General features: G+C 36.7%; 1 protein-coding gene and 1 pseudogene across 1 annotated transcript in view; one reads left to right on the top strand and one right to left on the bottom strand.

The window, feature by feature from the left end:
• The window catches only part of VPS8 (VPS8 subunit of CORVET complex), a 275,358-nt gene that overhangs the window by 184,814 nt on the left and 62,741 nt on the right, over positions 1–27,803 (top strand). The window contains 4 exon segments of the mRNA XM_037839097.1: positions 7,981–8,128; positions 15,502–15,591; positions 18,374–18,416; positions 21,459–21,562. Of these exon segments, the coding sequence (XP_037695025.1) occupies positions 7,981–8,128; positions 15,502–15,591; positions 18,374–18,416; positions 21,459–21,562 (385 nt within the window).
• Positions 14,277–14,375, bottom strand: LOC119510469 (annotated as a pseudogene).

Genomic DNA, 27,803 nt, shown 5'->3' with positions numbered 1-27,803 from the left:
GTCACTTTATCAAACCTTAATCTACTTCCTTTCCTTTTATTTTCTCTTAGCAAATGGTATCATCTGCCCATTTATTTCTGAGTAACTACAATTTACAGAGTAACTTCAGTTTACAATGCACTGTGACAGGTATGGGAGAGTGGTGAACAAGTAGGGCCCTGCTTTCAGGGAATTTAAGCAGGCAGTTATAGTGTCTTAATTAGAATTCTGAGAGTGATCATCAATTTTTCACTTTCCTTTATCTATCCTCACCCACTTTTGCTGGTATACCATACAAAACCAGTCCAGCCATCAAAGAATCTCTACATCTTGGTATTAACTCTACCTCTTGGGTATCTCTTATCTGTGGGTCCTCCTCTTATCTACACTCCCTTTGCCTCATTCAGGCACTCACCATATCCCTTATTTTTTGCTAGTTTCCTGACCAGCCTTCCTAATCCTTCTACTTCCACTTTTGAACAGGCAAATAACCATAATGTCACCTCCCCCTTCTTAAAGCTTTTTCAGTTCCTATTGCCCAAAGTAAAATCCAGGCTTCACAGTAGACAATGCCTTTCTTGATCTGATTCAGCCATGTGTATCCAGCTTCGTTTACGTATAGTCTCCCATTTCTCTTTTCCCCTTTATGGCCCAGCAGGACTTAAATATTTGTTCATAGGATACAGTGTGCATTGCCATTCTCCCTTTTGCATAGGTGTTCATCTTTATCGTCTTTGTTTTCTTGAGAGCAGTTTACATATATGTATTAGGAGCTGTGAAGTTATACATATACTTTGACCCAGTGATTCCATTTTGGAAAATATATCTTGAAACACACTGAAAGAAAAAAGTAATGTATATTAAAACCTCCATATTGGCATTTACAATAGTGAAAGATGCTGTTTTAAAAGAGAATGGGACCTGCCCCCATCAAGATGGTGGAATGAGATGCTTCAGTGCTCTGTCCCTCTGCAGAAGCTTTGAATAACCAGCAAGAGCTGGCAAAAACAACTTTCTCAAAGCTCCACAAAAACAGTTAAAGGATTGCAATAGTAGGGTGTGCACTCAATCAAGCAAAAGGGTACTTAACGGGGTAGGATCTTGTGGAGCCCTAGCTGGCCCCTCTCCCACTCCTCACCAGCTCAGCACAGACCTGACCCACACTCCCAGTGCAGATCCTGGTCCCAGTTCTGGAGGTGGCAGAAGAACCCTCATAGACATACTGAGAGCATGTGTGCTGGGTTGATTATATTATGTCCCCCAGAAAAAGCCATATTCTTTGATGCAATCTTGGGGGGTAGACATTTTAGTGCTTATTAGATTGGAATTCTTTGAGTGTTTCCATGGAGATGTGCCCCACCCAACTGTAGGTGATAACTCTGATGAGATAATTTCCATGGAGGTGTGGCCCTGCCCATTCAGCATGGGCCTTGATTACTGGAGCAGTATATAAGCTCAAACAGAAGGAGCCAGCTTGCTACAGCCAAGAGGGACACTTTGAAGAAAGCACAGGAGCTGCAGATGAGAGACGTTTTGAAGATGGCCATTGAAAGCAGACTCTTGCTCCGGAGAAGCTGAGAGAGGATAAATACCCCAAGTGCAACTAAGAGTGACATTTTTGAGAAACTGCAGCCTAGAGAGGAACGTCCTGGGAGAAAGCCATTTTGAAACCAGAACTTTGGAGCAGACGCCAGCCACGTGCCTTCCCAGCTAACAGAGGTTTTCCAGACACCATTGGCCATCCTCCAGTGAAGGTACCCAATTGCTGATGTGTTACCTTGGACACTTTATGGCCTTAAGACTGTAACTGTGTAACCAAATAAACCCCCTTTTATAAAAGCCAATCCATCTCTGGTGCTTTGCATTCCAGCAGCATTAGCAAACTAGAACAGCATGTATGTCTGGCCCAGTCTATATAGGGTGGCCTGAGGGACTCACTCTACTGGAATTTGCTCTGTGTGTAGAAGGAAGCTCACTGAGCCTACCTACTGCAACTCTATGGGAGAGCAGTCAAGTGGCTGCCTGGGGCAAGGGGTTGCTGGTTGTAGGACATACAGTGTAGTGCCTGGTCAGCAAGGAAACTGTTTCCTGGGGAAGAGTGGACATTTGATATCCTAGTTAAACAGGGTAACTCACCGGGCCAAATGTACATGCCCAAGACAAGATGCATGAGCAGAAAAAACAGGGAGTCCCCTAAGCTTTGACCCAGAACTATTCTCTAAACTCTGTGGATAAGCCTCAAAGGAGAGCACTCACACAGGTTAATCTGCAGAGGCTGGGAAAGATGTTTTCTTTTTTCCTTCTTTTTGTTAGCTCCTGGCATTCAAGGAAAGCTCTCTCATAACACTAGCTGAATACAAGCTTAAGGAACTGATGCCTTGGAGGCTGAACTCCAGTGATAAAACATTAAAATATTAAAATATCCAGGTTTCCACAAAAGATTACAAAACATATAGAGAAACAGGAAGTGCTGGCCCAGAAAAATGAGAAGATTAAAGTAGTAGAAACCATCAGTGAGGAGGATCGGCCTTGGGACATACCAAATAAAGACTTTAAAAAAAGAAATAATGGCTGAAAACTTCCCAAATTTAATGATAGATATGAGTATACACATCCTAGATGTTCAACAAGCTCCAAACCAGATAAATCCAAACAGACCCCTTCCACACCATGTTATAATCAAAGGTAAAGAGAGAATTCTGAAAGTTGCAAGAAAAAAGCAACATGTCACATACAAGGCACCCTCAATAAGATTAACTGCTGATTTCTCATTGAAAACCATGGAGGCAAGAAGGGATGACATAAAGTGCTTAAAGCAAAATATTGCCAACCAAGAATTCTGTCTCTGGCAAAACTGTCCTTCAAAAATGAGTGAGAGGTTAAGACATTCATTCCCAAATAATCAAAAGCTGAGGGAGTTTGTCACTACTAGACTGGCCCTTAAGATTTGCTAAAGGGAGTTCTGCAGGTTGAAAGGAAAGGACACTAGAAAATTGACTGAGGCCACATGAAGAAACAAAAGAAAAAGAAAAAAAAAAAGTGCTGCGTACTGAAGTTTTCTAAAATTCTGCTTTATCTTTATTTAAAGAAATATTTCCAAATACCCATATTTTTTCTATTTTACAATGAAAGGGAAACATTTTAAGGTACTTTTGTGACATTTACAGTTCCACTCTTTCTTCTGTTCTGTGTATGTTCAGAATTATGTGTGGATATCATAATATATTTATAGTAGCCTGAGCCAGTGTCAATGCAGAAACCATTTCTGGGAACTGTTTAGTTTAAAGAATGCCTCTGTTGTAGGGTCACAGAACTGCCTCTTCTGTTTCTTCCATTTCCATTTGTCATCTTAGGGAGAGAATGGTTTCAAATTTCTTACCAAACTCTAGAAGAGTGCCAGCTTAGGTGTGGTGCTGAGATGCTGGGGCCTCTTTTGACCAGAACAGTCTCCTGACATTTCTTCTATGTGGGGCAGACAACCCTTGCTAGTAAAGTGACTGCAGGTGTTAGTGATAAAGAGAGCTTTGCATTAGGAAGAAAATACATGATGAAGATTACTGCATCATTCTCCTGCTCCTCTTCCTCCTTACTATTATTATTGATAGTGGTACTTTGGAAAAATTGTTTTGAGTAACCCACTGAGTTTTTAAGTGAAATTTGTACAGCATTGGAATGTTACAATTGCTGTTATACTTTATATGATTATAGAGATAAACTATACTTTCCATTCCTGAAATTATTAGACTCTCATATCTGTTAGCTTATAACATCCTTTCTTCATATCCATTCAGGAAAACAATGGAAACAATACATTTTCTTTTTGTGAACATCAGAGAAATGACAAACAGTTTAAGATTTTAAGGAGTGTATTTTGGCAGTTGATTATTACTAAACCTAGTGAAATGAAAGTGATCAAATCCCCTAAAGCCAGTTATCTTAGATCTGCTATTTCATTGGTTTGATGTGGCAGAATCTTTGCTCTCAGACAGAATGGTAAGCTTTTCTGCTTTGGTGTGTGCTGCATGAAAGCTTCTAAGGCACTGTGCTTGTCCCTGTTAGAGGGATCACTGGCAGCTCTGTACAACTTGAAGAGTCACCATGGAGACCAAACGGATCAGCTGACAGGTTTCCATCTAAGCCAGTTGCTCATCAAGTTTGTGAATTATTGTTTTTATTGTGTTATAATTTCATACAAATTTTGTAGGTACCATCTTTGCTACTGATACCAATCACTTTTAAAGTATTCTTAAGGGAGTTTGGTACACTCACCTATTTTTGTTCATTTGGCATACATAGGATTATATTGTGGCATTTTAAACATGAAATATAAATGGAAAGCTGAAAGATAAGCTTAAAGGCCTTGTGAAATTCTAGTAATTTGATTTGAATGGAAAGTATATGGAAAACATTTTTCTTTTCTGTTGTGTGTTACAGATGATATATTTGAGTTCTCAGGCTAAAAGGTACACAGTAAACATTAGTGTTCCACAACCTATACATGGGAATGAGAGAATTCAAGCAGACAGGATTTAGGCTAAATTGTAACAGCTCTAAGTTGTCAAAACAAAGTACTGAAGGAGATTGTAAAATCCTGTGCTTTAGAGATCTAGAAGAGTAGTCCAAACTAACCTATTTATGTGGGCTTGTAAGAGAAGAAGGGACTAGATCGGCCTATTTTTCATTCTAGTACAACATTTATTTTCCTTTCAATTATTATGAAGTCACCCAGAAGTATAAATCTCCCTGGCGATATAGTTCATGACTCCTGGAGATGAGCCTTTATCCAGCATCGTGGGATTGAGAATGCCTTCTTGACCAAAAGGGGGAAGCAAAATGAAACAAAATAAAGTTTCAGTGACTGAGAGATTTCAAATGGAGTCTAGAGGTCACTCTGGAGGGCATTCTTATGCACCAAATAGATATCCCTTTTTAGTTTTTAGTATATTGAAATAGCTAGAAGGAAATATCTGAAACTGTCGAACTGCAACCCAGTATCCTTGATTCTTGAAGACAATTGCATAACTATGTAGCTTACATGGTGTGATGGTGTGATTGTGAAAACCTTGTGGCTCACACTCCATTTATCCAGAGTATGGACAGATGAGTAGAAAAATGGGGACAAAAACTAAGTGAAAAATAAGGTGGGGGTGATGGTTGCATGTTTTAGTTGTTCTTTTTAACTTTTATTTTTATTTTCTTTTGGAGTAAGGAAAATGTTTAAAAATTGATTCTGGTGATGAATGCACAACTATATGATGGTACTGTGAAAAATTGTACACTGTGGATGACTGTAGGATATGTGCATATATCTCATTAAAACTGTATTTAAAAATACTTTGAAGTCAGAATTTGAATTTTAGAATCATATTGATGTTTTTCAAAACTGATATATGGTTTTATCCTTCCCCTGAAATGGTCTGATGTACAAGGTTATAATTTAAAATGATATTCACAACCAGAGTAAGAATAGTTATTTTCTCCAACCTGAATTTTGAGATGGTGTGTGTATGCTAGTGTTATCAGCTTTAAAGGAAATAGTGTATGCTTTGTGAGACTCTTCCTTTTACATATATTTAAATGTTTATATCCTTCTAGCTAATGCCATTATTAAAATGGAAGGTGTCAAAAGAATAGGTAAGGTTTAGGTCTAAAATACTTGTTTTCAGCCTTTAAAGTTAGCAGGGTGTGTACAGCAAAGTAAGTAGTTAATAGAAGACTAATGGTAATAGCTTTGATAAAGGAATATAAAAACATATTTATTTACAAGACTGATAAGCAAGAGTCAGAAATGGATGTAAATTCATTAATGCTACCGTTTCTTTATTAAGGTTTTGATTATATGGATGTTGCCTGATCCTTTCCCAGCAGACACATTATTTTCCTCACAAATGAATGCATCAAAATCTGTTCATTTGGATGATTTGCTTGGTTCGATGCATGTTCACATCTTCATTACTTATAAACGGTTTTGTCAATAAATGTTCTGGGAAGAATTAAGTACTGTGATTCATCTGCAGATCTCATGTCTAATTTTAATTTGCTCCATAGTATTGCATGTGTAAGTTTATATTAACAGAAATCTGACAGAAACAATATACTAACACCATTATAACACCAGGTGACATAAACATCTGCTAAGTACATTGGCTCACGTTAACATGGAGAAACATTGGTTAACCTCCCCTTTTTCTTTTATATAATAGTGTTCTCTTTGGACAGAACCTTGACCCCAAATAGAGAACTACCATTTTCATGCATTTATCATGTAGATCTTCTATTTTCTCTATTCCTATTTATTCCTAGCTTAACTGACTTTATAGCCCTAGTTCCTGTAATTTTCACCCCTCTATTCTATATTTGTTTCCTTCTGTTTGAAGGCATTCTAATGCAATAGCTCCAGTTAATTCAGTTCAACACACGTTTTCTGTAATAGCTCTATTTATTATGAGCTAAGACTGATAGGGCTCAGGAAACAATGATGAATGAAACATAGTCTTCTCTCTAAGTTTGTGGTGTGGTTGGAGACACAAAATGAAAACTATGGTGGTAGTTTACGTTGGGAATAGCTAACCTCTTAACAAAATTCTGTTAAGATAGTTCTGGAATATCAAAGCAAAAGAAAACAAAACAAAAAAAGGAAAACTTGATCTTTGGAATTTGTAGCCAGTTTGAGAAGCTGTTGAATTAGCCAATCCGCAAGTATCGAAAGACCTGAGCAGCAGAACTAACTTAGTTCATCACCCAACCTCTGGTCAGGACTGAATGTCACAAAGCTCTTAAGCAAGAAAAAATTTCCTGTGTTTAAATTCCTTTTTCTGTAACTCAAGCCTCTTATTAGTAAAAATAGGAGTACCATTTACCATTATTTATAGAACATTTATACAATCCAAATCTTTCTAAATTCCCTGAAGTCTGGAGATTCCCACCCTGGGGCTGCACATGGGTTACAGATGGGCTTAGAGAGTGATCCCTCAGCTGTTGGGGTGGCTCTTGGGGCAACCAGAATCCCCCATGTGCAATCTCATCTCTTCACTCTGGTGAACCATATAAATACCATCATTTTCTGTGCTGTGATATGAGAAAAGCTGGGAAGTGCTGCTTCAGGCTGTCTGCTTTAACCTTTCTTCAGAAGGCTAGTTTCTCAAGCTATCATTTTGTATCTTAACTCTATACCAATTCTTCATTAAGTAGCTTTGGCTGAGGAATTCTGCAGAGAAGATAGGGCTCTCAGAGGGAACTGATTTCTTTTGAAGCCAGAGTAGATGATTCCTAGGTCTCCAGTGAGCGATGTTGATTTCCAAAATAGTTCCTTTTGACCACCAGTAATCAAAGGTCCAGCATGATAAAACTAATACTCCACTTCTAAAACTTTTGTGTAGGCATTATGAATAGTGGGCCTTGTGAGGAGCAGGCACTAGGTAAATGATCCCATATTTATTGTGTGTCTTGTTATTCATTTCCTTTTTAAAATTTGATAAAACAATGAAAAATGAGCCCATAATACTACATAGAAGGCACTGTGGTAGACTTTGAAAATTAGTGAGAAGAAACATAGTCCGTATCCTCACAAAAGGTATAGTCTTTTAGAAAAGACAGATAAATTAAGAATTAATTAAAGTATACTTCCTGTGAAGGAAGTATAGTAGGGGCAGTAGTTGAGACTGAAAGACGAATCGTTTAGACTGAATGGCATCTTCCTGTTTCTTTTAGAGCAGCAGTGTAACTTTTGGTATGATTTAGAGGACCCTCAACTGAATGTTATTTCTTTAATTACTTAGTGTAAACTGGGACATACTGTGATTTAGAATTCTTCTGAGGTAATATACAGTCCACCGTAATAACCTCAGTAACATTGAGACTTTTAACTCATGTTGTTACCTGACCAGAAGATAGTCTTGGTTTTAACATAATACAATTTTTCGTATAGAAAACACCTCTTTTCATATAGAGGTGATTAAATACTGTCACAAAATAATGCTCTCTTGCTTTTTATATTTTCAGGGAAGGTATTCATATAAATCAAGAACTGCTGCACATACCTCCCTCTATTACAGAGCAGTTCATTGAATTGTTGTGTAGGTTCGACCCAAACCAAGTTACAGAGACGCTGCAAGTTCTTGAGGGCTACCGCTTAGAAGAAACTATACAGGTAAGACCAACAACGTAGAGAAGACAAGAGTAAACTTTTCATAAACAAATGTTGAGGAAACTGAGACTCGCATTTTAAGTTACTTACCTAAGTTTATAGCTAATAAGGGGGAGCTCCTGGGTTTGAACCTAGATTATCTTATTTCATAGTGCTTGCTCTTAGGTGCTGTGGTAAACTGTTACCCCATTTATTCTATGAAAGCCATAAATAAGACGTCCATTATTGCTATTAAGCAAGCTTTACAGAAATTCTAACCAACACAGTATATCTAAAAAAAAGGAATATGGTAAAAATATTAAAAGGCAAAGACTAAGCTCTCGTTTGCAGACTCTGATGGTGACGGCAGTCCTGTTGTGCTGTGAGATGCAAGAGGCTACATGGTTCAGTAGCCTTAAACAGTCGTTGCCCTGATTCTCTTCCTTGTTTTCTCCTGCTTGCAAATGAAGATCTCATAATCTCTTATAAGAAGCTAGCAGATTCCTCATTTAAAATTTATTTTTTTAAGCACCATTATCATTTTTCTCCTTTACTATCAGCATTCTTGAAATAGTAACCTGTGTTTTCTGCATCTACCTCCTGAACTGCTCACACACTTAAAAAATTTTGATCATGAAATATTTCAAATATATAGAAATATATATTTGAATTTCAAATATCGGATATACATATGCCCAGCAGTCCAATTCAACTGAAGTGTTAACTTTTTGCCATACTAACTTCAGATCCTTATTGTCTGGTTTGTTTGCTTGTTTTAGAAATAAAGCATCTTTTATCTGTCATGTTCTGCTCTCTTCCCTGAAGTAACCACCAACCTAAAACTGGTATTTAACCTTCTCATCAGTTTTTTAACTTTTCCTGTACATGGACATATCCATAAAATACATGGTTTTACATGTTTTTAAAATTTTTATAAATGTTATATGGTATATATCGTATTGCAAATTGCTTTTTTTAAGAAATGTTTTTTTTTGAAATTTATCCATTTTTATACATTTGGATCTAGTTCATTCATTTTAGTAGTCCTGTAACAGTCTATCAATGAATACTCTACAGTGTATTTCACTGTTGATAGATATTTAGGTGGTTTCCAAACTTTTGCTATTATATACAGTGCTACAGTACACACATCCTTGTAGTATCTTCTTGTGTACCCCTGTGAGGTTTTTCTTAAGGAATATACCTGGAAGTGGTGTTGTTTAAAATAGAGTATCTTAATTCTACTCTATATTGCTCTTTTTTTTTTTTTAATTTTGGAAATTTAATGCCTTAAAACCAAAGTAATGACTCATTCATAAAGAAATGACAGAAATAATTGTTAGAAAATAGAAAATACAAACGTATGTATGACACTAATGTAAATATTTTAACAAATACAAAACTCAAAAGCCATGCAACATAAAATGGTTTTTTTGAATACACAAGTTCTGTACAACCAAAAATAAAGCAGCAGAATCAATTAAGTGGGAAGAAAACATGGTATTTGTTGTGCAATGTATGAAAATCAGAAGACTGACATTGTTCATTATAAACGAGCCCTTAGAAATCAGTAGAAAGTACCTATTATTTCAAGAGAAATGAAAACATTCCAAGAATAATGAGAACACAAAAGTGAAATACAAATGACTATTGTGATCATGATCAAGTTGACTGCCTTACTTTTAGAGGGAATTTTCACTCAAAATGCATATTTTCCTTTCTTTTGCCCCAGCAGTTTATTGCTCTTAATTCTACTCTTATATTTACTCTAAGTTAATTTCATAAGTGTTTCTGTTCTCATCAGCAGTGTTTGATTTATGCTGTTTTTCCACATCTTTGCCTATTATTAATACTTTTAGACTTCTTAAATTTTGCTAGTGTGATGGGTGTCACTGCTTATTCAAGACATTGAATATCTTGCCATGTTTAGTGACCATTTGAGTTTTGTTTCCTCTGAATTATCTATTTGTATTCTTTGCCCATTTTTCAATTGAGTTTTTGTCCTTATCATTGATTTCTAGAAGGTTTTTTTTAATTATAGTTTCTGGATACCCAAGCCTTTGCTGAATATCTGTGTTGGAGTGTCTCCTTCCAGTCTATTGTAGCATGTCTTTTAACTTAGTGTATAGTGGCTTCTATTTTAATTTATCAATCTTTGCCTTTAAGTTTTTTGCATGTGTCTTATTTCCTTTCCCATTTTGATGCCATAAAGGATATTCTCTTATAAAGTTTTATAGTTTAGTTCTTTACATTTAGGCTTTTAATCCATCTGGAATTTATTTTTGCAGATGAATTAAAAGAGGGATTTATATATTTTTCCACGTAGATGGCTAATTGTCTATGTGACAGTTATTATCCTTTCCTCACTGGCTTTTAATACCCTACTGCCATATACCAAACTCCCAAGAATACATGGATCTGTTTGGGGACTCTTTGTTCTGTTTCTTTGGTTATTTATCTGTCCCTATACCAATACCATATATTTTATCTAATATAGCTTTACATTAAGGCTTATTATTTGGAAGAAGAGTCCTCCTTCATTCATTCTTTTTCTTTAAAATGCTATGGTTGTTCTTGGTCTCTTATTATTTCCTGTTATTTGGGGATCCCCCTGTCAAGTTTCTAAAAAAATTCTTCCGAGATTTTGATTAGAAAATACATTAAACTTATAGATTAATTCATGGAGAACTGGCATCTGGATGGTATGGATTCTTCCCTTTTATGAACATGGTTGCCTTTTTAATGCCTTTTGGTAAGGTTTTAAAGTTTTTCTATGAGGTTCTCACACATATTTTTGTTAGCATTGTCAAGGGACACTTTTTGAAATTACATTTTTTAATTGATGGCTGTTCTTGTATTAGAATGTTACTAATTTTTGTACATTGTTTTACATCTAGCAACAAGGCTGATTTTTTTTCAGTTCAAATAGATCCGAGAAATTTTATAACATTTTCTCAAAGTAATGGCAATTTTGTTTTTTTCTTTCTAAGCTTATACATTTTTCTTTCTCTTATCAGATGAGTAGGAGCTCTAGGATACTGTTGAATAGAAACAGCGATGTTGGACACTCTAGTCTTATTCCTGAAAAGGAAACGTGTCTAACATTTTTCATTAAATATGGTGTTTATTGTAGGACTTCATGGATAACTTTTATTAAGTTAAGAAAGTTCCATTCCAAGTTTGAATGAGATTGTGTTGTTTTGTTTTTGTTTTTCTTAATCATGAACGGGTGCTGGATTTTATCAAATGTTCTTGCTGTCTCTGTTGAGATGATCACATGTTCTCCTTTCAGCTGTTAATCTGTTAATTGCTGATTATTTATGCCTCCCTTTTTTCTTAGTCCTAAGAAAGTTTTGTGCAATGTATTAGTCTTTTCAGAGAAGCTACTTGGAGGTTTGTTTCTTCTCTCAAAGCATTATTTTTGGCACGCACTTTATCTTCTTGGCTTACTTGATATTTCTCTTTGCCTATTAGAAACTCAGTTTATTAGTTTTTATTAAGATCTCACAAGTTGGCCTGTAGTATTTGCATTGTCAGTTTGCTCTAAATATTTTGTATATAATTATATTTTTCCTTTATTATTTTATATTTCTTTTGAATTAGTTAAAACCATAATTTTAAATTTTTAAACATATAGGGAGGATTCATATTTTTTTATGGTGATGTTAATAAGTTTAAGCATGTTTATGTTATGTATGTTCTTGATTATTTTTCTTCTTATCTCAAGAGCAGGGATTGGGAAATTATGGCCCTTGGACCAAATCCAGCCCATATACCTCCTGTCTTTGTAAATAAAGTCTGATTGAAACACAGCCATGCCCATTCATATTGTTTGTGATTGCTTTCATGCTACAATAGTAACTTGTGACAGACACCTTATTGTCTGACCCTTTAAAGGAGAAAAAAAAATTGACAACCCCAGTCTAGATCCTGGGTTTGAATACCCCAATTATGGTCTGCTGAGTCTCAGCCATGGTAGATGATTTCCTTTTATGATGAATAATTTTTTGTTTATGAGCTCATTTTCAGTGGAGATTATTATCTTCTATGTGAGTCCAGCATACTCTGAATTACAGAAGGAGAGTGGTTTTGTGATTTCTTTTCTCTGGCATTCCATGGGCTTCACTGATATGGCAGCAATTTATGTATTAATTTCTTGGCTTAGAGAGTCGTGTGTGTCACAGGTGGTGTAGAGTTCAGCAAGTTTGGGGTTTCAGTTTCTCCTAAGAAATTCATCCCAGCCCCATTTCTCCAAACCCACCCCTGGTATACTCAGGCTTTCTTACTGTTTCTCTGGGTCTGTTGGAAGAGTTATTTCAGTACCTCTTTCATTAATGGTGTGTCCCTTCCAAAGTTCTGGCTTATAGAGTGGTCTCAGTTCTAAGTCCTCACGTCTCAAGTGTCCATGACTGTGTCTCTTATACCCATATGGACATTTAAAACCCAACTTCTGGCAGTTTGGGTCTAAATCGTGCACCGAGCCCCCTCCTGTCCATTGCTTGCCAACACCAGCAGCTGAAACAGCATCAAGCTTATAGGTTCTGTCTTTGATTTTCTTCTTCATTTCTGGCACCTAAGTTTTTATCTGTTTTGAGTGAAACTTTTAAAAAATACCTTAATATAGACTGTACAACATTTTTATGTTTTGGTAATGGGTAGGTGAGCTGAGTTAGCTTGTTTGCCATATTGCTGGAGCTCCCACTCACTCTTTGGTTCCTGTAAACTGGCTGCTGTTATAATCATTGTACTTAAACTGCCTTTCCTTAGCACTCATATTACTTTACCTCTCTAGAGCATTTAATGCCAGTCACCATTTTTTCTTCTTCTTCTTTTTTTTTTTTGTTTGTTTGTTTGCAGATTTAAAAATATTTATTAAAATAGAGAGGAAACTATATACCTATCACCAAATTTAACAATTACCAATACATAACTGATCTTGTTCCATCTATTTCTTCACTCTTTCTTCATCCGTTGCTGGTTTATTTTGAGGCAAATCTTCAGACATCTCATCATTTCGTCCTTCAGTTATTTGGTACATTTCTCTTCAATATATGGAGTCTAAGTTTTCAAACAAAGCCACAAGTCCATGTTTTCCTAAACAATTAGCAATACTTTGAAAGAGAGGATAAGATATCCCAATTTGTTCAAATTATCCCTACTCCGTTTCTCCTTTTAAGCTCTACACATGCCCACAATCTCCCATGGTTTCTAAAACTTTGCTGTCCCGAGTTCCCTTCCAAATTTTCTGACCATAGATCGCTGGCTTTTTTATTCATTTGCTTCCTACATGTAAATATTTCCTGTGACTCTGTTCTTGGCCCCTTCTCTCTATGCCAGTGACTTTCAACTTTATTTTCTAGACCTGCACTGTTTAATACAGTGGCCACTGTCACATGTGGCCATTGAGCACATGAAATGTCATTAGTCCAAATTGAGATGTACTGTAATATAAAATACACACTGGATTTCAAAAAATATTGTAAACTATCTGATTATCTTTATTGTGGTAACATATACCATGAAATTTGCCATTTTAACCATTTTTAAGTGTATAAGTCAGTGGCATTAATTACATTCACTATATTGTGCTATCATCAACACCTACCATATCCAAAACTTTTTCATTGCTCCAAATGGAAATTCCCCTTACCCATTAAGCAGTAATTCTCCATACCCCTCCCCTCAGCCCCTGGTAACCTCTAATCTACTTTCTCTCTGTGAATTTGCTTATTCTAGATATTTCATATAAGTGGAATCATACAATATTTGTCCTTTTGTGTCTAGCTTATTTCACTTAACATGATGTCTTCAAGGTTCATCTATGTTATAGCATATATGTATCAGCATTTCATTCTTTTTTATTGCTGAATAATCCATTGTACTAATCTCCATATTTTGTCTGTCCATTCATCTGTTAATGGACATGTGGGTGGTTGTTTCTACCTTTTGACTATTGTGAATAATGCTGTGAGCATTGGGTATACAAGTATCTGAGTCTCTGCTTTCTGTTCTTTGAAATATATGCCTAGGAGTAGAATCTCTAGATCATTTATTAATAATTGTTTTATTTCATTTTTTATTAAAGAACTTGCAGGCTTACAAAACACTCTTGCACAAAATACAGAATTCCCATATACCACCCTATTATTAACACCTTGCATTGGTATGGTACAAAAATATGGATCACTTCACAAATGTGTGTGTCATCCTTGCACAAAGACCTGCTAATCTCTGTATCATTCCAATTTTAGTATATGTGCTGCCAAAGCAAGCATCATTAATGTTCTTTATATTGATTACAGGTTGAAATGAATTTTTAGACACATATTAAAATTCAGAAATCATTAAAACTTATTTTACCTGTTTCTTTTTTCTTTTTTTAATGTGGCTACTAGAAAATCTTAAATTAGGTATGTGGCTCACGTATTTCTATTGGACAACTGTGTTCTAGACTTAACCTGTCTGCTTAGCTCCAGCCCCATATATTAAGGACCTGTTACCAGTATCTCAAGCCTGTTTTGCACACCATTCTCTCCAGAATGATTTTGACTTCCATCTTCAAGGTCTTCCACACCAAGTCATTTGCCAAGACCTACAATTCTTTCTCCAGAATATCTGTCACAGTCCTTCCCTCCTCTACTGTTTTATTTGACTCTTATTAACCTGTTACTACGACTAATATAAAAGTATTCTTAATGATTTCTTAATTCCAACCTCTCCCCTCTCTAAACAGTTTCCTGAGGTTTATTTTATTGAGAGAGATCTCTGGTACTATCACTTTTCTCTCTTCCAAGATTATGAAGGCTGAGATTCTTAAGCTGCCATCTAAGCCCTCTGTGATCTGTGTGGACCCATTTTTCAACTTCTCACTTGTTCTCTCTTCTACTCCCCATAGCAGGCAACTAAAATACTTATTATTCCTTACATGCTACTTGTGTCTGCTCTCCTCTTTGCCTTTGTACGTGCTGCACCTGTAACGAGAAATACTTTTAAAAAAAAATATTTCCCAATGTCAAGCCAACATGAAAGAACTTCTGCTACTTATTCTGTATCACCCCACTCTCTCCTGAAATTACCATAGTTCTGGCTATAGATCTCTTATAACATTTACCAATTTCTAGTTTATATTTTTACTATTTATGTATGTATTACCTTTTATCCAATGGGTCCACCTCATTCAGGTGCCTAACAATTTTTTAAATAAAATGGTGGAAAAAATGAGTGAATCTTGTCCAGTTAGAACTGCTAAATAGGCCCATTTTATGCTGTAAAGTAGCATAGTACTAGGGTATGAGTTCATTAGTTATTATCATGTGGCAGTTTTTCATCCTTAAAATATCTTCTCATTTCACAAACAAGATTTTTGAAAAAAATATTTATCTTTTCTTCTTCCTTAGATTACCCAGAAGTATCAACTTCACGAAGTCACTGCTTATCTATTGGAAAAGAAAGGAGATATTCATGGTGCCTTCTTAATAATGCTGGAGGTGACCTTTTATTATATTTGCTTTGTCATGTTTCTGTCTATACATCTATCCATTCAGCAATCCATCTTAAATTTTTATGTTTCAAAGTAAGTTGCAGACATTGGTAATTTTATCCCTTAGTATTTTTATTATGAATTTCATTGACTAGAGTTCAATGTTTGTGGTACTTCTTTTAGGTAAAATTTACATAACAGTTAAATGCACAGATCTGAAGTGTATCATTTGATGAGATATGACAAATGCATATACCTGTGTTACCCAAATCCCTGACAAGGTAAAGAATATTACCGCTACTATTTAAAAAGTGAAAAATAACAAGGGTTGGAGAAGATGTGGAGAAATAGGAACACTTGTTCTTTGGTAGTGAGAATGTAAAATGGCACAGCTGCTATGAAAAAACAGTTTTGGTGGTTTCTCAGAAAGTTAAGTATACAATTACTATATAACCCAACAATCCTTCTTCTAGGTATGTATTCAAAAGAATTGAAAACAGTCTCGTACAGATTATTTGCACGCTGATGTTCACAGCAGCATTATTCACAATTGCCAAAAGATGGAAACAACCCACGTGTCCATCAACAGATGAATGGATAAGCAAAATGTGGTATTTACATACAGTGGAATATTATGCAATCCTGAAAAGGAATGGAGTCCTGATATACATGACAACATAGATGAACCTTGAAGACATCGTGTTGAGTGAAATAAGTCAGACACAAAAGGATAAATACTTTCTGATCTCACTGATATGAAATAATTAGAATAAGCAAATATATATAGTTAGAAACTAGAATACACATTACCAGGGGCTGGGGAAGACACAGGGAATGGGAGCTTAAAGCTTAATTGGTATAGTGTTTCATTTGGGATGATGGAAAAGTTTTGGTAATGGATAATGGTGACGGTAGCACAATATTGTAATTAACACCACTGAATTTTATATCTGAATATGATTGAAGGGGGAAATTTTAGGTTGTATATATGTCATTATAATAAAATTTTCTTAAAAAAGATGAAGTTCCCTCATGCTCCTTCCCAATCAGTGCCTGTTCCCATCTCCCCAGAGACAATTACTCCTCTAATTTTTTCACTATGGATTAGTTTCACGTTTTGTATTGATTAATATTAATGGAATCATCCAGTAGGTACTCTTTTATGTAAGGCTTTTTCACTCAGCATAATGTTTTTGAGATTTATTTCTGTTATTGAAGGCATCAGTATTTTTTTCCCTTTTTATTGCCGAGTAGTATCTAAGTGTGTGAATATACCACAGTTTATTTTTCCATTCTGTTGATGCCTGGACTATTTCTAATTTCTGTCTATTATGAAAAAAACTGTTATGATCACTCCTGTACAAGCTTTTTTGTACATAATCGTTTTCATTTTCCTTCAGTAAATAGCAAAAAGAGTGGAATTACTGGATTCATAGGATAGGTATAGATTTAGTTTTAGGAAAAATTGTCAGACTCTTTTCCAAAGTGATTGTACCAGTTTAAACTCCCACCAACAATGTATGAGAGTTCTGGTTGCTCCATATTCTCAAAAAAAAATTTTATTTATTTATTTATTTATTTTTGTAGTTGTGTCATCTGGCTAGGATTAAATTAAGGAGTTCCTGTTTGGATCAAAAAATGTTCCATATTGGTCTCAAGTTTCAAATACCGCTCAGAAGCTTTGTATAGGCTCTTAATCTCTTTTAGTCTATAAATTATCCCATATCTCTTTCTATCTTCCAATTTATTTGCTGAAGATGCTTTGAACATAGTTGTAAAGGATAAGTAGAAGTACTCCCAGCATGGAAAGAGGAAGGAGATGAAGGAGATCCTTGCAGGGAGTAAGACCATCATTTGCAGAGGCATGGTAATACAAAGAAATATAGACTGCTAGGTCCAGATTTTGAAAGATTTTGTAGGACATGCTAAAGAATTGGGACTGATCCTGTTGTATAGGGGACCAACTAAAGGTTTTTAAGAAAGGAATTTACCTGATATTGTTTGTTTCAGAAAGACTGACCTAGTGATTGTGGGAGGATCTGGTGAAGTAGGAGGGGAACCAGGAAAGGGAGGTAAAACTGAAAGCATTTGCAGTAATATAGATGTGAGTTGGTGAGAGCTTGAACTAGGTGTGGCAGTGGTGGTGGAGAGAGAAGAGGGCATAGAGTCAAGAACTTATCGCTCATTTAGTTATAGTGTGAGGTGAGTGAGAGGGAGTTGTTAATCATTTAACATTAACCTAGATAGGGACCCTAAAAGAAGGAGCAAATTTAGGATAAATAGGACATGTTAAAGTCAGCGTCAGTGTATATTAAGAAGCCTTTGAAGCATGAGTTAAGGATGTCTTAAGGATCTAGAATTTGATACGTCACTACAACTGCATATTTGAGAGTCATCAGCATAGAGGTGGTTACACCACGGGGATTGCTTTATCTTGTCCATTTTATTCCCATTTATTCCATCCTATTTTCTCATAACCCAGTTACGAGAATTTTATTCCCTTATGCAAAGCATGAATAAACCTTAATTCTCATTACTGTGACTATGTGATGGAGCAACAGAAGTAAAAGTGGGACCAAATAAATGATATTTGATACTCTGGGTCCCTTCCTACACTGCTAGCCATGCTTTCTCTATACACAAGGATTCTCTTCTGAATGACAGTAAGGGACCTTTCTTAAAAACCTCGTTTCTTGGAAGTTTTCCTTGAAAATATATTCATTTAAACATTTGGTAGATTAGAGAAGTAGAGAATTCCTTTCACTTATTGTATTCTTTTTGATTTCTAGAGACTACAAAGCAAACTTCAAGAAGTTACACATGAAAATGAAAGTAAGTTATTGAATGTAAATTTACAACTATTTTTTTCTTCCATGGACCTGTGTTTTGAAAGATGTTGTCTGGTAAACTGCATTTATTAGGTAATAATTGCATTCATCCATCTGTATAATTGCTGTTTATTCACTTCAACTTGATCCAAGTTTTAGTTTTCAAGCTTTCATAATAAGAAAGGATAGAAACCATTGTGACTTTGTGATGCTAATTGTCAATGGAGTTAAATATATAGAAAATTAGATTCTGTTCATGGCTATTTTTTTATCATAATTCTGCCCTTATGTTTTGGTTATGTATAAATGAGGTACATAACTAAAAATTACTATAATGTGCTGAATAGCAGCAAATCAGAGCTTGTAATCAGTAGGTAAAAAGTATAAAGTCATTGTTTTTATACTGAATCTATGTAATTGTACCCCAGAGCAGTAAAACTTGACATTTTAGAATCTTGAGTGGCTTTATCACAGATATTTCATATTGATCGTATCCTTGACAATTTCAAAATAGCCTTTCTGGAGGTCAGGGAATCACTTGATAGGTGATGTTTACCATGTCCCGGTTTTCTTAACACACCAACACATTTCTTGGTCCACCCATTCCCCTAATACACCTTTTCTCCTAATTCTCTGTGGCTCCTTTGTTTATCCATGTTTTTTTGTTGGTCATTTCCTAGGGTCTGTATTGTATCTTGAGCATCTGATATTATACTAAAACTTTTTGGAACCCCAGTAAACACTTGATTGATTTTTCCATATTGGTAGTCTAACTAGACATTTGTTATTTTTAGACCATCAGTATGTGTTCAACCAATTTGATTGTGTTAGGTTTGTTGCATTTGTGGTGTGTTTGTTTTTAAATTGAGTGTTACAAGAATTTTTTTTTTTTTTTTGTAGACAATACATGAAAGAATGAGGGAAAAGTAAAAATATTTCCGCAAAATCAGCACAATGATTTGCAGATGGTATACCTAGAGAAGCCAGTTCTTTGAATTCCAATGAATATAAAATTCTCAATAATAATCTCATGTCTGCCATCCACTTTCAGATTCAATTTTGATAGTATGCTTAAGAATTTTGGAGGATCTGCCAATTGCAAGACACCGTGCTAGTTCAGATAGGTTATACGTAGATGCCAAAAACACAATCCCCATCCTAAGAACTACAGTCTAGCAAAGAAGACAGATATGTAGATTAAAACCTCTAATGCAACTAGAATGGACTATTATAAAAGAGGTACAATGAAAGCACTGGAGGAGTGGGGAAAATTAGGGAACTGTTTGTAACCGATGAATCAGAGGTAGCTTTGTGGAAGGATTGACCTTTGACATAAGATTGGAAGGGTAAATAGGAGTTTGGAAATAGGCAGAGCAGGGAAAGAGCCTTCTAAGCACATGAACATGAAAGTGCCCAGCCAGTATCCTCTGGGAGTAAGAAATAATCTGGTGAAACAAGAGCACAGAGGGTGAGAAGATGAGCTAGAATGTTTACTTAGGGTCAGAGGATTACTTACATTTCTGGTTTTTTTTAAATTAGTAGTCTGATAGTTTTTGCAGAGAAGAGTGCTCTGTTTGAACTTGTGTTTAAGAAAACTCTAGTGGCAGTATAAAAAGGAATGAGGGAAGTAAGATTTGGAAGTCAGAAGTTTAGTTAAGAGGCTGTTACATAATGCAGGTGAGAGTTGATAAAGAGCTTCACCACAGTAAAAGTAGTGAGCATATGAGATTGTGGAAGTAGAATCAACAATATTTGACAATTTATTTGAGTGTGGGGGGTAAAAAAGAGGGAAGCATCAAAGATGATGATTTATAAACTGGTTGGCTTAAGGATGATGGTTCCATTAACTTAGCTTGGAAATGTGAGAGGAGGAGCAGGTTTAAAAGGAGGAGAAAAATAAGTTGGGCTTTTTCACTAAGTTTGAGGTACTTGCAGGATGTGTGTGAGGAAATAGATGTCCTCGAGGGAGGTGACTATTCTAAGGGCTGGAGTTGCATATTTAAAAGTTATTAGCAAAGACATGAAAGTTGAAACCACAAGGGTGGCTGAGAGTACTGAAAAATGAAAAAGAGAAAACACCCTCAGAGAGTACCTGTTCCAGTTTGCAAATGCTGCCATTTTGCAAAACACCAGAAATGGATTGCCTTTTATAAAGGGGGTTTATTTGGTTACACAGTTACAGTCTTAAGGCCATAAAGCGTGGGAGGTAAGGCATCAACAATTGAATACTTTCACTAGAGAAAGGCATTTGGCATCCGGAAAACCTCTGTTAGCTGAGAAGGCACATGGCTGGCATCTGCTTGTTCCTAGGTTGCATTTCAGCTCCTCTCTCAGCTCCTGTGCATTCTTCAAAGTGTCCCTCATGGCTGCAGCTCCTCTTCAAAGTGTCACTCTCAGTTGCTCTCCAAAATGTCACTCACAACTGCTCTGAGGTTGTGAGCTCTTTTTATAGGACTCCAGTGAACCAATCAAGAACCACCCTGAATGGGCGGGGCCACATTTCCAAGGAAACATTCAATCAAGCACTCACACCCTAATCAAAGGTGTCACTCACAGTTGGGTGGGTCACATCTCCAAGAAAACACTCAATCAGAAGGTTCCAACCTAATCCACACTATTGCCCCCACAAGATTGCATTAAAGAATATGGCTTTTTCTGGGGAACATAATATGTACAAACCAGCACAGTACCTTAGAAGAGTACCTACATTTAAGAAATAGGCTAAAGAAGAGATGCTAGAGCAAGAAAGATGAAGGATGATAATCTCTTTACCAATCCACAGACAGATAATTGGGGATTTTCCATGGCAAAAGCAAACTAAAATGTCCAGTATCATGTGCTTTATATGTACTGTGAATATCAAACTTTCATATAGAGAACTCCTGCATCTGGGTTTTTAAAAATCTAAACCTCAGTATCAAATCTTATGGATGATTATATAATAAAAACCTAAGGCTATACAAAGAAAAAAATAATTTAATTTTTCACAGAAACTCGGAGATTATCAGTAATATATCCTTAAGTGATACACTTTTTCTGAATCTAGATAGAAAAGAAGATCCCTCACTGAAGGATGTTGAAGGTGTTGTGGTAGAGACAATTGCCCTTTGCCAGAGAAATTCGCATAATTTGAACCAACAGCAACGGGAGGTAGGAGAATAACTGCTTAGGCATTTAAGAGTCTGTTCTGGTCTGATACTAGGAATTAATTCTATTTCCACTGCCCTTTCAGCCTCCTGAGTTTAATTCAATGGGTTTTAATCACTGTTTAGTGCTCCCAGGAGTACTAGACTCCTGAAGTTATTACAAGGAGTGCCTGGTCTCTTTGTTCTCACAAAAGCCTTTATATTCTTAGCTTTGGATGTGCTGCAAACCTTAAGGTGTGTGAATACTAACAGTCCTTGTTCTCTCTGGACTGAAATTTTGTGTATTCCATGTAGTGGCGCTATGGCCATGTCAGCATTTATCACCTTCTGTCCCCTGTGGGTAAAAGTGAATGTGAGGAGCTGGAGGAAAGCCCTTAAGGGAGACAGAAAAAACTGAAAAATGTCAAAGGCAGCTATAATCTAGTGCCTCTCAACCTTGGCTTCACATTAGAGTCTCCTGGGGAGCTGTGAGAAATTCTAGTACTCAGGCTGCACCCCAGATCAATTAAATTAAAATCTCTGAGGTGGGGCCCAGTCATGGGTATTCTTTAAAGCTTCTCACACAATTCTAGTGTGCAGCCAAGGTTGGAAACTATTGCAATAACAGATCCTGGAATGCAAAAAGGAAATAACAAAACCAAAGGAGGTATAGTTTAGCAACTGGTGCAGATGGGAGTTACAGCAATGAAGCAGAAACTAAGGGGATGAGATGTGATTTGACAGCTAAATTCTGCAATGCTTTTAGGTGAATTGCAGCATGATATAACTTGACTCTTCTGTGCGTGCCCCCCCATGGTCAGGCCTCTCTGACTTGACAGTGCCTGACCTCGTCACTGCTCAGGTTTCTGAAATGGAAAGTAGTGTTTATTTTTCATATATATTTAGCCATATATGTTACAATGAAAATATTAAATCTTGGTGCCTTTTCTGTTCTTACGAGATGGGTTAATTTCTCTTTTAAAGTTTGCATCAAGGATTTTTCAAGGTTATACATTAATGAAAACCCTTTATAATATAAATTGTGTACAATGAACACATTTAAATATGGATGTGATTTTTTTTGTTTATAAAAAAGACTTTTTATGAAATGATGCATATTCATCATTTAAAAAAATCATGCAATGCAGAAAGTTACACAGAAAAAGGATCTTAAAAAAGAATTACCCTGTGCCCCTCCCACTACCCAGAAATAACCATCATTTTCATTTGGTGAACTTCATTCTAGACACTTTATATCTGCCTAGGTTAATATAATTTTGGAAAAATTGGAACAAATAGTGCTTGCTTTCAAAAATATAGTATTCAGTTTCATTTAGGAAGCTTGCCTAAAACTGAGGAATTTCTGATTTCAGATAAATGTTTCTTCACTTTACTATCTCTTAATAAATCTCTCTAAACTTAAAAATCTGAATAATTGAAAAAGATTGGAATCATTATGTGTTCCAGTTTGCTAATGCTGCCAGAATGCAAAATGCCAGAAATGGGTTGGTTTTTATAAAGGGTGTTTGTTTGGTTACAAAGTTACAGCCTTAAGGTCATAAAGTGTCCAGGGTAAGGCATCAACAAAGGGTACCTTTACTGGAGAAAGGCCATTGGCATCCGGAAAACCTGTTAGCTGGGAAGGCACGTGGCTGGCGTCTGCTTGCTCCCAGGTTGCGTTTCAAAATGGCGTTCTCCAAAGTGTTGCTCTTGGAGCATTTTGTCCTCTCTTAGCTGCAGCTCCTCTTCAAAATATCCTTCCCAGTTGCTGTTGGGGCATTTGTCCTTTCTTAGCTTCTCTGGAGCAAAAGTCTGCTTTCAAACTGTCTCTCATCTGCCCAGCATCTGGACCTGTGTGGCTCTTTTCAAAGTACTCCAGTGATCCAATTAAGACCCACCCTGAATGGGTGGGTCAGCACCTCCATGGAAATAATCCAATGAAAGGTCTCACCCACAGTTGATTGAGTCACATCTCCATGGAAACACTCAAGGGATTCCAATCTAATCAACACTAATACATTTGCCCCCAAGAGATTGCACTAAAAAATATAGCTTTTTCTGGGGGGCATAATATATATAAACCAGCACATTATGTTTATATGTTTATAATTACATTTCAGTTTTTATAATATGTATGACACTATGCCATTAAGGAAAGTCACATGAACTCATACTTACCCCAACCTCCCCTCTTCATCCCTCTTAGTTTTAGTTACATTATTTTATATCATTAAGGTTTATAGCACTTACATTCTTTGCTGTATCCATAATTCCCATCATTGTTTAATCTTAGATCTTTATTTAAATGGATTATGGGCTCACCACCAGTCCTTTTGTCATGATTTTATTTTTATTCATCTCTTGTTTAGCTAGCTGTATTTGGGCATAGTTATATATTTTTTTCTGAAATAAATTCAAAGTTATATGAACAGTTGCAAAAACAATACTAGCCCCATACTCAGAATTCCATCATACCCTGACCCCCTTCCCCCAATAGCGCAATATACCAACTTTAACATGCTGTCACTTCGCTATTTCTTTCCCTCCCTATCTATCATCCATCATCTGTTGCTCTGTCTTCTGAACATATGAGTTAGCTGCACACATCCTTGAACACACTATAATTCACATATACACTTCCCATGAACAAGAACATTCTTTTATGCAATCCCATTAAACACAGCTAAGAAGTACAAGAGATTCAACAATGATACAAAGCTTACATTCTATATTTCCTTTTCTGTATGTCTCAGCTGTGTCCCTTTGAGCCACCTGTCCTCTATCCTCCAGTCCCATCCAAGTTCATCCTTAGCATTCAATTGTCATCTAGTTAGACTTTTTTTTTTTTTTCAGTTGTGGAAAAATATATACAGCCTAAATCTTCCCATTCCACCCCCTCCCTAGCCTTTCATTAGTGGGATTAATCACGTTTAGAATGTTGTATTGCTCTTTCCCACCATCCATTACTAGAAATTTCCCTTCACCTCAAACAGCATCCCTACACTCCTTTCTTAACTCCCCATTGCCCCTTCCCCCATTTCTCTTAACCCAAACTCTACTTTTCATCTCTATGGTTATATTCTCTGATAATTTCTTTGTGTTTACTGTGGGGCTTAAAATTAACCTCTTAAATCCATATCAATCTTGTTTTTCTTTGATACCACTTTCACTTCAATAGGACACATAAACTACATTCCTATACTCCTTCATTCCCCCACCTTTATATAGTTGTCTAAAATTACATATTTTACATTGAGTTCAAAACCACTGATTTATCCTTAGAGTTTGTGTATTTTATATCATGTAGGAAGTAAATAGTGGAATTACAGTTCAAAAATTATTGACTTCTATTTGTATTCCATTGTTGTTGGAGAATGTGCTTTGAGTATATTCAATTTTTTTTATTTTTTATTTTTTTAATGAGGCTTGTTTTATGTCCCAGCTTATGGTCCCTTCTGGAGAAAGATCTGTGCTCACTAGAGAAAAATGAGTGTCCTGGTGATTTGGGATGTAAGGTACTATATATGTCTGTTATAATTCTCTATATCTCTTTCTCCTTTTCCTGTCTCTCCGCCGGCAGGGCTCCCCTCAGAATCTGAAGTAGGGCAGGTCTTTCATCGGCAGAGTCTCTCAGCATTTGTTTGTGAAAAATTTAAGCTCCCCCTCAAATTTGAAGGAGAGTTTGCTAGATAAAGTATTCTTGGTTGGAAATTTTTCTCTCTCAGAATTTTAAATATGTCATGCCACTGCCTTCTCATCTCCATGGTGGCCGCTGAGTAGTCATTATTTAGTCTTATGTTTTTTCCTTTGTATGTGGTGAATTTCTTTTCTCTTGCTGCTTTCAGAACTTGCTCCTTCTCTTCAGTATTTGAGAGTCTGATCAGAATATGTCTTGGAGTGGGTTTATTTGGATTTATTCTATTTGGAGTTCACTGGGCATTTATGCTTTGTGTATTTATATTGTGTAGAAGGTTGGGGAAGTTTTCCCCAACAATTTCTTTGAATACTCTTTCTAGACCTTTACCCTTCTCTTCCCCTTCTGGGACACCAATGAGTCTTAAGTTTAGATGTTTTATTTTATCTATCGTATCCCTGAGATCCATTTCGATTTTTTCAATTTTCTTCTCCACTCTTTTTTTGTTCTTTCATTTTCTGTTCTGTGGGCTTCTAGGACACTGAGATGATGTTCAGCTTCCTCCAGTCTTGTATTGTGAATATCCAGAGTCTTTTTAATTTGGCCAACAGTTTCTTTTATTTCCATAAGATCTTCTATTTTTTTATTTACTCTTGCAATGTCTTCTTTATGCTCTTGTAGGGTCTTCTTTATGTCATTTATATGCTGGGCCATGGTCTTCTTGATGTCCTTTAAATCCTTTGCCATGTTTTTGTTCCTCAATTGTAGTTCTTTGATTAATTTTTCAAGGTACAGTGTATCTTCTGATATTGTGATTTGTGTGTTTGGAGTTGGATTCTCCATATCTTCTGGTTTTATTATATGCATTCAGATTTTCTGTTGTTTTTGGCCTCTTGGCATTTGTTTTGCTTGATAGGGTTCTTTCAAGTTGTAAAGAAAAAGGAATATCGATCTGATTTTTCAGAAACACAGTTTGGTGATGTACACTTTCTCTAACTAACCAGCAGATGGCGTCTGTGAGTCACCTATATCCCTCAAGTCAGTTCTCAACCTTGTTCCCGCGGTGTGTGGGAAAATGATTCTTGTGGGATTTAGTTGGAGAACTCAGCTTGGGTGTGTTGCTGGATCCGTCCGCCCTGAATGTGTGGCGTGTGTACGGGTGGCCAGGGAGGAAGGGCAGTTTTAATGTTCAAATCCCCCAGGATCCTGGAGATTCAAGGCCGCCACAAGAGTCTAAGCCTTCATTTCAGTTCAGCCCCAAACCCTCTCTCTCGCTGATTCACAAACCACCAGACTTAGCATAGCGTCCCTGGGTTCTCCGAGCGGATCCCCCTCCCAGCCGTGCTCCTCCAGGAACTCAGCCGAGGGAATGCCGTGCTACATCACCAGTGCGCACCGTCCCTCAAGGGAAGCCCCAGGCCGCCGGGCCGTGTGGCTGCGCGCTCTCAGCCTGAGGCAAAAATGGCCGAACGGGGCGTCTCAGCCCCCTCCTCCTCGCACAGTTCCTCCTTCCCAGCTCCAGGACAACTGGCAGGGCTGTGGGCACGGCCCCAGGCGGGAGTTTATCCAGCCCTCCGGGGAGCCAGCTGCTAGCCGCAGGGTTTCTTTCTGCTTCCGGCTCTCCCCTCCTTTCCCCCGGACCCAAGGGAATCTTCAGCGGGCTATCTTCCCAGCCAGACACCGAGAGGCCGGCCCAGCCCCTTCTTGCTGTGTTTTACTGCGTGGTTCCCACAATCGCAGCTGGAGCCACTCCTGGGTTTTTCCCTTCTTTTTTTTTTTTTTTAAAAAAAGAGCCAGCCGGTCTCCAAACGCTGAACCCTGGCTTTCCCAGCCCGCTGCGCGGCTGCGGGTCTTCCAGCCAGCTTAGTTACTCGTTTCAGAATGCTGACTCCCAGTTTCACCAAGTATACAGCCCCTCTGGAGCTAGGAGCCCTCATCCAGCTGGCGCATCGCTGTAACCGGTATTCTGGGTCACTTTCTGGTTTTTAGCTAGAGTTTTTCATGGAGGCGTTTTTTTCGCCCTGTCTTAGCTAGCCGCCGTCTTAGTTTCTCCGGGCATGGTTATATTTTGATGGGCAAATTCAGTAGGATGGAATTCTTAAAAGCTGTGCTTATACATATTTAACACAAGGCCTTATTTATTTTTCAACTATTCCATCTCTTCTCTAATATCTATTTTATATTCTTCCTTCCTCTCATAGAAAATTTAAGGAAAAATGAGTTAATTGACATATTTATAGATAGAGCAGTTTAGGTTCACACAAAGCTGAAATATGTCCAGATTCACAGAGATTAATGGTAGAATTAGATATAAAATCCAGGTCTCCTAACCTCTAGGACATTATTCTGACTGTATTTGAACTCTCTTAATCAGGGACATGAACAAGGCTTCCTTTGATGTGGCAGAAGGAACATTTATTTATTTTTTATGTCAAAAAAACCTATGTCTGAGTTGGGATTTGTTTATTTTAAGAAAGACATTAGATGTTAGACCTCTTTCTATCCTCTGAAATTTTCACTACTCTGAGAGTATTATGCCATTTATTGTACAATTTATAATACAATTAAGATTATAAGAGAAGTCTGTCTCTCTTACACATACTTTCACCCCCCACCATACACCACTCTCTAC

The sequence above is a fragment of the Choloepus didactylus genome, chromosome 1 (genome assembly GCF_015220235.1).
Source record: "Choloepus didactylus isolate mChoDid1 chromosome 1, mChoDid1.pri, whole genome shotgun sequence".
Classification (NCBI taxonomy): Eukaryota; Metazoa; Chordata; class Mammalia; order Pilosa; family Megalonychidae; genus Choloepus; species Choloepus didactylus.
This window is presented reverse-complemented; position numbering and strand designations above follow the sequence as displayed.